General features: G+C 41.2%; 1 protein-coding gene across 5 annotated transcripts in view; it reads right to left on the bottom strand.

Moving 5' to 3' along the window:
* The window catches only part of FMNL1 (formin like 1), a 78,770-nt gene that overhangs the window by 43,422 nt on the left and 21,320 nt on the right, over positions 1–14,028 (bottom strand). For all 5 annotated transcript variants that reach the window (XM_063300549.1, XM_063300550.1, XM_063300552.1 and 2 more), the window contains exon 2: positions 3,871–3,954. In XM_063300549.1, the coding sequence (XP_063156619.1) occupies positions 3,871–3,954 (84 nt within the window). The remainder of the gene's footprint in view (positions 1–3,870; positions 3,955–14,028) is intronic.

Below are 14,028 nucleotides of genomic sequence, written 5' to 3' on the forward strand. Positions count from 1 at the left end.
CTGAACTGCAGAAAGATGAAGAGAAAAAGAAACCTCAATATTCAAGGCCATTATGGTATATCCTGGCCTGCTGCAGCTTAGGAAACTCAGACTTTACAGCCCAGACATTAAATATATGTTCCCCATCTCAGGATCTACCACAACAGTACCCTTCTCTTAAAATACCTTAGCCTGCAAATGTATACTTTGGCATGTGCTAGACAAGTTATATAGGTTTCCCCCAACTCTGTTCATTGCAAACTGTAGACTTTAGAAAATCAATGGAGCTATGAGAACGGATTGCAGATAGTCCTTTCCAGACACACTGTCTAAATGTGAAATCTTCTAGTCCTGTCCAAGTCACCCCCGCTTCTTTTTCCCATAATAACTGCATTGCACCACCCTTGTGCCACAACGTGACACAATGTTTCACAAGAGTGATTGTGTGCTGTCTCCTGTTCTTATTTTTTGAACCATAAGTGCTGAAACATTTCCTTTTAAAGGATTCTCCCATAATTAGAGGACACAGTGATAATACTGCACCAGTTTAAAACTTGTCTGTGAATGAATGAAGGTGTCTAAGAAATAGAGTAAAGCAGGGGTGTCCTCAGAGTATGGTAGGAGTGTTGACTTTATTGTTGCCATCTTGATTTTTTTTACCATACCCTGCAGATACCCCTGGAGCAAGTTCAAGTCTGTACAGGAAAAAATGAGAGAGTTGGCAAGGTGGTGTATATATATGTAAAAATATATGTACATATAAGTACATATATTTCAGACTTGCAAGATTCTGTTAATGATTCTGCTACAATAAAGTAGAATTAGCTTATCTGGTCGTGTTTCCTGTCTGGTCTACGTGGTAAGGCTGATATCAATCTTGCAAGTCTGAAAGTACAATTCTACCACCATCAACTTTATAGCCTGAGAAACTAGGGAGGGTCCCTGCTGAGCTTCTTGCCCCACCCACTATCCAGCTGCAGGCTATGCTGTCTCTTATCTGACCGTTCCCTAGGCAGTGTCTCTTCGCCCTGACTCCCAAGGCCTTTCCCACATACCATTACAGCTGCCTTCCCTCTGTAAAATGGGGAGACTGCTTTCAGAATATCTTTTGAATCCATAAAAGAACCAGCTTCCCTCAGAAGCAGATGAGCCTGAGTTGGCAATGGCAGGGCAGGAAATAAGTCTCAGGGTTGTGGTGGATAACCTGAAGATGTTCACACAGTATGCACCCATTATCTACCCATTGAGGCGGATGTTTTAACTCATGGCAGGGCTGCTGCCTCTTTGTATATTTGTTCCATTTTTCTGTGAGCTACACTCTGTAGCCATTGCCATTTTCCATTAAGAACTTCACTTACAAAACAACAACATAGTTAACAAGGTCACCTAATGGCTGTATTCATACCAGATACTAAGCTTAATTTGAACTAGGACACCGGGGTTATTAATTTATTTAGTGGTTTAGCTGATGTACAAACTCACTGCTTACTAGTTCATTTAGGAGTCAATATGTTGTCAAACTCAGCAAGTGGGTTAACTCAGTGACTGAGTTAAATGTGTTGTGTGAAGACAGCTATACAGGTGCGCATTTATGTCTTCCCAATCAAAGATCAGCAAGAACATCTGCATTTCCACACATTGCCACTTTCTGTATGATTCATACTAAATGAAAGCTAACTTTTTTTTTTGCCCATCACTCAACTGTATTTGCTGTGAGTCAAAGCAGACGCCAGTAGGCTCCACTTCACAAGGGTCCTATGACCTGCTTTCACCAAAACACAGAAGAGCCAGTGAGCTGTTTTCTTGATTCCCAACTGCCCACCCAGCCAAGGAACACCTTAAGACTACTCTCTGAAATAACGGACATTGGGAAGTCGCCCTGTGGCAGAGCTGTTTTAGCAGGTCTGTGAAGAGCTGGATCCCACACAGACATCTGCATGGCCCAGAATGAGTCATTCTTCTCTTTTTCTGTCTCTTCAGCATCATTCGCAAGCCTGTGCCTTTATTAAACTGAGGAATATATAGTTTCACAGCATGAACAGGTGCCATTTTTCCCTGTGTGTCTCTGCCAGCAGCTTGTTTTCAGAAGTCACCCTCTATCTGAAGAGCTCTTTGCTGGATCATTAGCAGAGAGAGTAACTATCTTCCCTGTTTATCTCAGGATGGAGACAGATTGTTTCTCTGCCACCACGGAACGCATGAAGGCAGTTCAAAAGCTGTTTGTTAGAATGCACCCCACTTTCATAGGTACCCATTTAGCTTTGGCAGGTTTTCGAACTGTTTCAGCCAAGGTGATAGTGGATTTCTTGGCTGGGTTCACATCACTGTGGGCCTTCTTTAGTCTTGGCTTAGCAGAAAGTGTGAACCTAGCAAACAATGGTTTATACAATAAACCATAATTTAATGTGATGTGTGAGCCCAGTGAAAAATGCTTCTCTTGATGCCACTTTTAGCTCACCAGGGTGGGTACAAACAGACCCAAAAGTAAGAGTAACCCCCCACCCCGCCCAGCTTTTCCTGCCATGTAGTAAACCTGGCTTGGTGCTCTGAAAAACAGATGTACTTCCTTTTAAACCAAATGCTATGCAGTGAAGTTTGATTGAGAGGCTGGAATCTGCCCAGTCACCTAGCAGTCAGAATCAAGTCTCTTGAATTTACACTTTTGGCCTTATTCAAAGCAGCTAATGAAAGCATGTGATGGGGGCTAAAATCATGCCTGTTGCTTCTATCCCCAATCTATTTAAACCTTTGTGAACAGCCCTGCATGACAAATTGGTAAGCCTAGAAAATTAAACGCGTGCAAACAGCAAGATAGCAGACGTGGTGAATGCAACCAAAACCTCTTCTGAATATACTAAACTTCTGAAAAGCTAACCTGCTTGTTTCAGGACATCAGCTCTGATCTTTTGGGTAATGTTTGGTGTTCTACTGACAGAACTACTTGAGATGGTTTTCCTGTAACAGTTCCCTGTGGGGGAGCAAGGACAAAAATAGCCCTGCTTATCCAATCTTCTCAAGGACACATCTACACTAGAATTCTAACTCTACTGGACTGCCATAGGTATCCTACGAAGGATCTCTGAGATCTATCATTTTAGGACAGAGCTAAAACATGTTGAGAGCCAGTTTGGTGTAATGGTGAAGGCATCAGGCTAGAAACCGGGAGACTGTGAGTTCTAGTCCCGCCTTAGGCACGAAGCCAGCTGGGTGACCTTGAGCCAGTCACTCTCTCTTACCCTAGGAAGGAGGCAATGGAAAACCACTTCCGAAAAACCTTGCCAAGAAAACTGCAGGGACTTGTCCAGGCAGTCTCTGAGAATCGGACATGAGTGAATGGATTAAAAAAACAAATGAAACCAGCATAGGTACAATAATGTCCACAAACACCAAAATGCCTGTGGAACATCCCTCGGTGCCTGTAGGCTCCCTGCCCAAACCTATTTCTTTAGACTCTTTTTTTTAATTAAAAAATAAATAAATGGGAAGCTGACATGTTGCAAAGTGACAGACTTTTACATCACCCCTTTGTTTGGAAACCCATCTTCACCTATCAAGAAAACAACACCCATAAAGGTATGCTTAAGGGGCTAGAGAGTGTTCTGAAGATCTATAGGCAGCTGCAAGAAACAAATTCACCACTTTTGTTTACAATAAATGGGTGTTTTGTGATTGGTCACCATCTCTATAGTAGCCATTTTGTGAGATACCCACAGCATATTTTCAAAGGTTGTTTGCTTCTCATCGAAGGATCAGAAATGTTCACCAGCCTCAGAAATTGCAGCTCCCAGAATTCTCAGATATGTGAGGAGCTTTGAAGTTTAAATCACATTGGAAGCTATTTTAAATTATGCTTCATATAGCTACTTTAAAAATAGCACCCTAGTCTCTTACCTGGTCACATATTAATTCCCATTTCTTTTCATTGTCATACTGGCTCAGAAGCTTCATTTTGTCTGGTGGCAGGTTCATAGAATTCTAAAAAAAAAAAAAAAGGCAGGGGACTAAATTATTTATACAGAATCATTGCATAACAAGAATTGTGATAAGTTCAACCATGGTTTTCGTAACACCAGAGGAAAAAGGCAGGGCAATTAAGAGAGCAATTTGAGGCAGGGGTGTACACAGGGAAGGCTTCAATTGTGCAGTTGTGGCTCTCATTTTGACTTTTTTGACCTCCCATGGACCCCTCTGCTTTGAGGAGTACAAGGGGCTTAATTGACTCATTTTTACAGTAGTGAGTTGTTTCCATGATCACTGTTTTTCTCCGGTGCTCCCACGACTTTTTCACACAAGAGAATTGAGATGCTCTTCTTAATTCATTTTCTTTACCTATTTTTACCTGGCAATCTTAATGAAGCCATAGATCTATTCCATGTTAGGAGATCTTCTTGAGAAGTTCTCTGCTCTGTGTCAGCAGCATCTGATACTCATTGGGGGGAAACCTGAAATGGGTTCCTCGAGTTTCTTTATCTATATTTTTCTTCCAACATGCTGGTCACTTTGTTTTCAGCACATCACTTTTTTTTCCTTACAAAAACTTCAAATATACACCATGTACATCAATGCTAGTTCATTTCTATACAGTGTATGTTTTACTGTATGCCATGTAGAGTCCCAGGGTTGAAGTCATATAGAAGCATTAATTATACACACACCACACACACTTGATTTTATTTTTCTTCTAACAGGTGGTCAGTATACATTGCAACTTAGCATGCCAAGTCCCCAGTGGGATATTTGGGGGGGGGGTTCCCCCCTCTTTATGGCTGTTTCCTCTAAGGATTTTTTTTTGTACTTCTGAAAGCATTAAGAGTTGGTATTTTCCTCTTCTGTGTGGACAGTGCCATATAATCAAAGGCACTCATGCCTTAACATCAGCTCTAGGAAAAAAATAATAAACTAGTCCTGTATAGGGCCAGCAACATGTAGCCTTATTTGGTGTCACTGAGAAAACTCAAAAGATTCAGAGGTGGTCATTCCATAATCCCAGAACAACAGTCATTTTCTATATACCATGAAGCAAGACCCCTTGGCAATATCTTGGAAATTGCATATGAATGCATGGTATACACACGTGGTTAGTGTTAGAAGGATGGGGAGAAAGGAATAATGCAAATGCAAAGGGTGGGGAACTATTCCCCCAGATCATTTTAAGAGCAATTTAAAAATCTGGATCCTCTAAATTGTATCATTGTTTATGAGTATATATTTTTCTATTTTTATTGTGAGCTTCCCAGAGTCTATGACTGGGGCAGCAGTTAAATGCTGTGAAACAAATACCATTTGACAGGATGTTCCATTTTAATTTTGCCTTTGATTTATAGCTAATATGAACAAGCTTTCCTACTCCTCAGTTTGTTCCATTGTTCCATTTGGAGCTACATTTACTAAACGGCTAGAAACACCCCCAATACAATTGCATCAACTCTCAACAAATAAGATAGCTGGAGCTCCTCCCACTTGGGATCCATTTACTTCTGCTTCCACTTACCATATGGAGGGGTGGGAGAATATCTGGACTGCAACATGGAAACTCTGTTAAATGGAAATCAAACTTTCCTTGGGATAACCTGGTAGATCAAGTCTATTAATAGCCACATGCTACTCAAAAGGCCTGGCACATAGTACAAAAGCCTGGCCACTCTAATAATGCTCATATTCACGGATTGCTGTGTTCCTCTTTTGCTTCAACATAGGGAACAAAAAAGAAGTCTTTGGCTCCTTGTGACTATGCTTTAATGAAATCACCATGTATTTAGAGGAGATTATCTCAGTAGCAGGAAGTTGCAAGCTGGCTGTGCACTTGGTTCTTGCAAACATTCTTTCTCAATCCAACCCTTTCTTGTTTCCCTTACAATTTACTGGTTGAACCCATTCTACATAGAAGTAGAAAAACAAGACCATTGGTCAAAACAGCTGACTTGTGATGTGCCAGTTTTCATTTTTCTTAACAACAGGAAACGCTAAACTGGAAAAACAATCCTTGGTCATTCACTAACCAGTGACAGCATCCACGTGAAAAGATTCAACCATTACTCAACTCCCAATACAGACTTACTGAATCATCTGCTTTGAATGGTAATTATCTGTCTTAAGCTCCTAGTTTTACCCTTTCTCCTAGTCCTTTTGCTTGATTTGAGATTGCCTAAATATTGTCTGCAAGTAAAATATACTACCAAGAGAGAAGCAAAAAGACTGAAGGATATCCAACTTCTTAAAGCAGCTACTAGTGTATGAAAGGGCCATCTGTTTATTCCAGGACTGCTAATTTTACTCAGGATCCTTTTGTGAGGATTGTTTCCAAATTCGGGTCCAAGTAAACTCTGGCATCTGAGTCCCAAAGATAAGCATGTTAGCACTTTCAAACTACTACAAAAAATGGAAAGTAGTATTCCCCTCATAAGAGCTATGCTGACTCCTTATAAGCAAGATTCATCCTTCTATATTTTTCATAAGATACCAGGATTCTAACTTTGGGGTTCCCCAGCTACTATTTCTGAAAACTCACATAGGTCATTCTGAAACAAGATTTTTTCACTCAATTATAGCAACTTTGATTATACTGAGAAGTGCCTGATAAACCACTGGTGTGCAGTTGTTGTTTTGACCTGTAACTATTCTGGATTATTTTCAAAGATAGTTTCATTTAAATTGCCTGAGTCCTGATGCCAGATTATCTCTGTCCAGTTCCAGCTGCATCTGTTGTATCAGCCTGACGTGATCAAAGACAGTCCTAGCCTTGCTATAAAGGCCACCTCCACCTCCACCGACAATGACAGATTCAGAAGCACCATCAAAGGGATAGTCTCTTTCTCTAAAGCAGGTTAAGTACCACTCAGCTGGGCAGTTGAAAAACACCCTATTCATCTTGCCTCAGTGGAGGTTTAGTTTATTGCCCCTCAACAACCCATTATCCCGTTTGGACATCAGTTCAGGACATCAGTGTCTTACTCAGATTAGAGAAAAAGAAAAGGTGAAACTACATGTGATCCAATATAGCTGATACCTAGGTGATCTGCTTAGACCATATCATGGATATGTGAAAAAAAATCATGTGGGATAAAAAGTGGTATAGTTTTGTGATGAAACTAGACTTATTTGGTCAGAAGTGGCATAGTTTCTTATTTCAGCGATAAATACAGTTTAAAGTCTTGCTGCTTCTACCCCAAAATGATCAACATCTGTATATTATCTCAGCTGTTATCAGTTCTTTTCCTGGTGTGTGTGCATGGGGGGAGAAATATTTTATCTATCATTCACCCAGAGGACCAGTTGATCATAAACAATTAAAACTTTATGTAACAATGACATGAACAGGTAGCATAAGATATTTACATCAAAAATCCTCAGCGATTAATTCCAAGAGATCTCCTCCTCCTCCTTTCCCACTCTTAACTCTGTCCAACATTCAACTATCTCTCTCTTTTCCAATTCTCTCCGCAAGCATTAATGCCCCAACACATTTCTTGGAAATGGTAATCCAAGTAATGCACTGCCACCAATGGCCAATTCTGAGGATTCATCCCAAAAGGTATTGTGGTTGTTGGGATGGAATGCTGCAGAGATCTCCAACAGTAGTGCATTCCCCACTTCTTTCTCTCTTGGCAAGAGTCATTCCACAGAAGGACCAAAGCTCTTTTTGCCCTGAAAACCAACCCAAAACCAAACAGAAATGGATCTAGAAAAATCAACTTCCTTTAAAATGCCTAAAATCAGTCAACAGTATTCACTCAAGCACCTTGCACACATCCCCTCTTTACAGCAGTGTTTCTCAATCTCAGCAATGTTAAGGCGTGTGGACTTCAACTAGGAGAAACACTGGTTTACAGATTGAGGTTGCAAAATGCTCTGTGTTGGATTCATTGAAACCTAGATTCAATCCAATGAGTGGAGAGCTGGGTTCACATGTTGCGCTAAGCCACAATATGGTTGGTTTGGTTTATGTCTAGGGTGGGAATGCAGACCCCAGTTCTAATCTCGTGCCCTGTCCAGAGCAACCCAAAATTGTGCAACTAAAATTCAGAAGTAATTAGTACACTTTAGCAGTGCAAATTTGGAGGGGGTTTAAAATCATAAATAACATTCCAAATAAATGCATTCAGAAAGAAATCAAGGTGAAAAATAAGGCCTAAAATATTGGGGAATGCTCCACGATGGCCTCATAGAAGAATCTAATACACAAATCTTTCTAATCTTCAACGTCTCTTGGATATTGGGAATGTGAGATTTTGAGAGTCTGCAGGAATTCCATCCGATTATATGTTACTATTAACAGCAGCCATGTTGAAAGAGGCTGCTGGCATTCAAGATTATCAGATAATTGCCAAAACTGTCATATTATAGAAGACTCAATAGGTATCCTCTATCTTTAAGAAAGGGAAGCGTTCCAGCTCTTTTCAGAAGACACTCACAGCAGGAAAACATGTAGTGCATCATCATCATCATCATCATCATCATCATCATCATCATCATCATCATCATCGTTGATCTTTATAGATCTCATACAGCATTTTCTTACGTCCAGCTGGCTTGCAATAGGGCTGCCAAATAGAGCTGCTATGGTGAATGCTTGCTTCCATGGCATCACTGGGTGTTTGGATGACAAGGTGATACAGGGATTGCTGATGTAGGAGGTCTGGAGGTTCAAATGTGGCATGGGCTGCAATTATAATCTAGTGTCTCATGGATGGAGTGCTTCTTCCTGCCCAGTTACCATAAAATTACTAGTTGAATACCTATGGAAAGGTCTTCATTGCCTTTCTGAACATCAGGAATGAGGGGGCCAAGCCACCTTTGGGTCAGTCTGTTCCATAAGGCCTGCTCTCAGGGCCACATTCCTCTCATCTCTCAAGAGTATAGGTCCTAAGCAGGCCCTCTTTAGATAACCTCACAGAAAGGACAGAATCATTCTAAGTAAGATTGTCCCTAATACAGCCTAGTACTGTGCCATGAACAGCTTTGTAGGTCATAACCAGAACTTTCAATTGGGTCTGAGTCTACTGGCATCCAGTGCAGTGAATTCAGAATAAGTACTGTATTCTGGACCAGTTGTAGCTTCCGAGTCATTTTCAAAGACAGCTTAGTGCACTGCAGTGGTGAAGACATATGGTAAGGATGTGAATCACCATAACTTATGAGCGATGTTGGTTGCTGGAAGCCACGTGGGTAACCAAGCATCACAAATACAACAACTTCTGTTTGGGGGCTAGTTTCCAGATGTCCAATTCAACCTTCAGCCTGATTGCCTTAAGAGATTCTCTCATGGACCAGAGGCAGTTAGGACAGTTGCTTCCCTGTAAGTACAACAGCATATATAGGATGCCTATATATGCTGCTATACTTATGGGGAAGCAACTGGTCCTAATTCTGTCCAAACTGACATGTCCATCAAGTGAAATCTCATTCAAAATTTACTCAAGTGGTATGAAATGAGAGGTTCATTACAAGTTCCTACCACAATGGCTTTTGCAAATGGTCAGTTGATAAAGCAAACAGCAGGGGAGCCTGACTCCCCTGCTAACATATCCAAAAGTAATCAGATCTAAAGTTGTCCATTTTGATATGAGCTGAAGAAATATTATAAAAATACCACAACTGCCAGGAGTAAACTCCTGCCAAAATTCATATTCTTCATAATTCATATTCTTCAGAAGTTGCAAGAGATTTTCTCCAGATGATCAAAAGGATTTGTAGAATAGAGTGACAATATTTATTTATTTATCCAATTTGTCCCCACCCATCTCCTCCCATCAGGGGACTCTGGGCAGTTTACAATAATCAATTAAAACAACAATCATAAAATATACAGTATATAATTACAATAATAAATAATATAAATAAGAGTAAAGATAAAAAGTCCAAGTGGAGAAAGAATCTAAAACAGTCCAAGTGTGGGAGAAGTGGTCTATAGCAGCCATCCCCATGTAGATCTATTCCCCTCTCCACCCCAAGCGAGGCGGCAGAACCAGGTCTTCAGACTCCTCCGAAGGACAGGAGCGATGGAGCCAATCTCTTCTCCGGGGGTAGCATGTTCCACAGGGCGGGAGCTACTGCAGAGAAGTCCCGCTTCCTGGACCCCGCCAAACGAAGTTGTCTTAGAGATGGGGTCCACAGCATGCCCTCTCTGCACGATTGGGTGGGATGGGCTGATGTAATGGGGAAGAGGCAGTCCCTCAGATAACCTGGCCCCATGCCATATAGGGCTTTAGAGGTGATAATCAACACCTTGAATTGGACCCGGGAGCAAACTGGTACCCAATGCAGCTCGTGCAGCAGCGGTGTTATATGTGCCCTTCTAGGGGCACCAAAAACAGCTTGTGCAGCTGCATTCTGGACCAGCTGAAGCTTCTGGATACTTTTCAAGTAGAGTGCATTGCAATAGTCTATGTGTGAGATAACAAGGGTATGAGTGACTGTTCGAAGGGCCTCCCGATCCAGGAATATTACTAGTTGGTGCTTGACTTTGCTTACAGTAATCCTTTTTTTTCCTGATATTTTCTGCTGTATGACCCTGGCAACAAAACCCACACCAATCAGCATTATTATACTATTCCATTGCCTCATTTGGGTGATGACTACTAAAATTTTACAACTTAGTTTTAAAAGGGCTAAAGGTTGATAGAATGTCCTGTTTAGGAATGATTAGGATTTTTGTAAGATGGTGAAATTTTCTTCTAGAGGAACCTATTAAGCAAATAAATCAGACAGACCCAGTGCGTAATCTGGGGGTTCTCCTGGACTCATAACTCCTGCTCAAAGAGCAGGTGGCAGTCATGGCCAGGAGGGCCTTTGCACAGCTTCGTGTTGTGCACCAGTTACATCCTTTCCTGGACCGGAAGGCCCTTTGCACGGTCACTCATGCCCTGGTCATCTCCCATATAGACTACTGCAACGTGCTCTACATGGGGCTACCCTTGAAGAGTATCCGGAAGCTACAGCTGGTCCAAAATGCAGCTGTGTGGGCAATTCTTGGTGCCCCTAGATTGGCACATGTTACATTGCTGCTTTGCGAGCTATATTGGGTACCAGTCTGCTTCCGGGTGCAATTCAAGGTGTTGGTTATCACCTTTAAAGCCCTTCATGGCATGGGTCCAGGATACCTGAGGGACCGTCTCATCCCCATTGCATCAACCTGTCCCACCCAATCATACAGAGAGGGCATGTTACAGACCCCGTCTGTAAGAGAATTCCATCCGGTGGGGAATTGGGAAGTGGGCCTTCTCTGCAGTAGCACCCGCCCTCTGGAACTCTCTTCCTCCAGAGATAAGACAGATTCCATCTCTTGAGGCCTTCCGAAAACAATTGAAGACTTGGTTCTGCCACCTCGCTTGGGGTGGGAAGGGAAGTAATAACAACTGGAGATGGTTAGCACCTTAAATGGCCCCTTTAGATACATGTGAATGATATTCCAACTGCTACCATCATCTGGATTTTATGTTGTATTTATGTTTATGTTTATGTCATATTTGTATTTATATTTATTAGAGTATTTTAATGTTTTTATCTTTGTTGTAAACTGCCCAGAGTCCCCTCTTTGGGGGGAGATGGGCGGTGGCTAAATAAATAAATAAATCAGGGCCAAAGAAAAAGTGTTTGGAAATATTTCATAACATTCTGTCCAGAGTCCATCTCCTTGCAAGTTCTTTGGCTTTTGATACCTGTATCATTCCTTCATGTTCCCTTGCTATGAATACTGCATGCTCCATTGAGAACAGCACAAGTTTGTTGAGGCTCAGAAAATGATCCATTACCCCATTAAGGGTGCCTTCACTGTATACATTTAAAGCAATACCTAGCAAACTTCTCCAATATTTATTTAATGCTAATCATTGATGGCTTTCTTTTGCATACTGCTTTAAAAGCACATTACCTGGACTTACCCCAAGTAGATTTTCCAGACTTTCCAGACCTAATGCCCTCTGAATATGTTGGGTTACGATGCCTGTCATATACTGTACAGTCAATGACAGTGTTGGCTGGGAATTATAGGAATTGTCACTCAGCACATCTAGAGGTCATCTGAAAGTGTGACCTAGAAGAGCTTTAGGTAGTATTAAAAATGTACTGGCCCTATCACCAAAACAGGAGTAGGCAAGAATTTGCTGACCCAAGGCCAAACTTAAGGGGTTTGTAGAGTCAGCAGATACCACAGTAGATGGGCTGATGATTCAAAATGGTCGCACATCATTCATGTAGGTAAGGCTGGGACTTTCTGGTCTGAGGCGCAGAGAAGGCTTTTCCTTTCCTAAATTATGCCTCACTTATTTTAAGATTGCACTACAGTGCAGTTCCCATCTCATTATGACAGGAAGCCAAAGTTTTATTGTATGGTCAAAGGGGATTCCAATGACTGCAAAAAAAAAAAAAAAGATTGTGGGCTATATGTGAACTTGGAGGTGCAGGCTGCCCACCTTTGCCCAAGCACATGCAATCTTTGTCCAATAAAAGTATCCCTTCAGTGTATCTCTGATTTGCAAGAATCCAGTTTAAAGTGTTCCCATTACATTTCCTTCCATCCAAATTACAGTACTTGTGTTTCTTCTCCAGATCTTGGATTTTATTTTGTACAATACTGCTTTCCACCTGCATGGTTTCTTAAGATAATGAATGGCACTGATCTGTTTACCATTGACTTTTGTTTAAATGGGTGGCCCATTTATGAGCTACATCAGTTTCAGGAGCAGCCTCAGACACACCATTATTCTTGGAACACTGTTTTTTTTAACTGAGATTTGTTGGCCCATTCTTCCTTGGTGAGATACTTTGATTGAATTTCCACTCAGGCCTTTCTGGTTTCTGTTTATTTAGAAAAGATGCTAAATGTCACCTAGGCATAAGCGGATGGACCATCTTTATGCTCCATCACTGCACCTGATCTAGAATCTGCAAAGCCAATGACTTTTCACTGAAGGAAATACATCAGTGACATTGTATGGATGGAGTACACCTGTAAGGCAGATACCCTTGGACTACAATTCTCCTAATTGCTACCTACAGGCTATGCCAATCTGGGTCTCTGGGGTTATAGTGCAAAACATCTAGAGGGCACCAGGTTGCACTATGATATAGACATATGTAGCTATGCTTTTTTTTTAGGCTTGTCCAAGTTCCATCCTGCTACCAATATTAGAATGTCTGCTAACATCTATTAAAAAGCAGCCTCTCTTGACTCCTAGTTATGTTCACATAATTTATTGGATAGCAATATGAAAGTGGTTTGCCATTGGGTTTTTCTGGGATGGTTTTTGACTTCCCAGTTTACCTTATAGTCCTGGGATATGCTGGTGGTACCGACCCAAATGCTAATCAGGTCCAATCCTGATTAGCTTTTTTTTTTTTTTTTTGGAACCATCTGCAAAGAGATGCAAATCTTGAAAGTATCGTATTTTAAAATATGGTGCTGGGCCACATTTGGTAAACCTACCATAAGGGGAGGGATCTTTGACAAGTGGTTCTGCCTTGGAAATTGAACAAAAAACAGGAAAGATTCGCTGAAAGTAAGATCCCCATTTCCTGAGCCTCCAACAAATCTACTACAGCATGTTGTTCAGGAAACTACTCAAATGTTAAGATAGGTATCTGGCTATTTTTCAAACTACTCTTTTAAAGCATCAGGGAATATAGCACGTCTTCTAAAAGAACTGCTATAACCTCCTAACTTTTTAATTGGGCTTCCCAAACCACTGCAGTTAACCACTCTTCATCCCCTTCACCATCGGTTTCTTTGAGGATCTGTTCACTTTGACTTTTAATGCTTGAAAATAAACCCTGTTCCCATGTTCACTGATGCACGATTTACCTTCATTATTCTTTTCAGCACTTCTCTGGGTCAGACCATTAAGAAATAAAAATGTCATCCTTCTAGAGATGATGCCATTGACCTCTTCTCTACACTACACTCCCAAGGGGAGGGACTGAATCAACTGTTTCCAAAAATCAGAGAAGGGCTATGGAGTGAACATTTGGAAGAACTTCTTGATGGCACGAGACTAGAACAGACTGCCATAGAAGATTAATCCTCTTGTTTTTAGAGATTCTTAAACACATGCT

The sequence above is a fragment of the Candoia aspera genome, chromosome 4 (assembly GCF_035149785.1).
Source record: "Candoia aspera isolate rCanAsp1 chromosome 4, rCanAsp1.hap2, whole genome shotgun sequence".
NCBI classification, from domain to species: Eukaryota; Metazoa; Chordata; class Lepidosauria; order Squamata; family Boidae; genus Candoia; species Candoia aspera.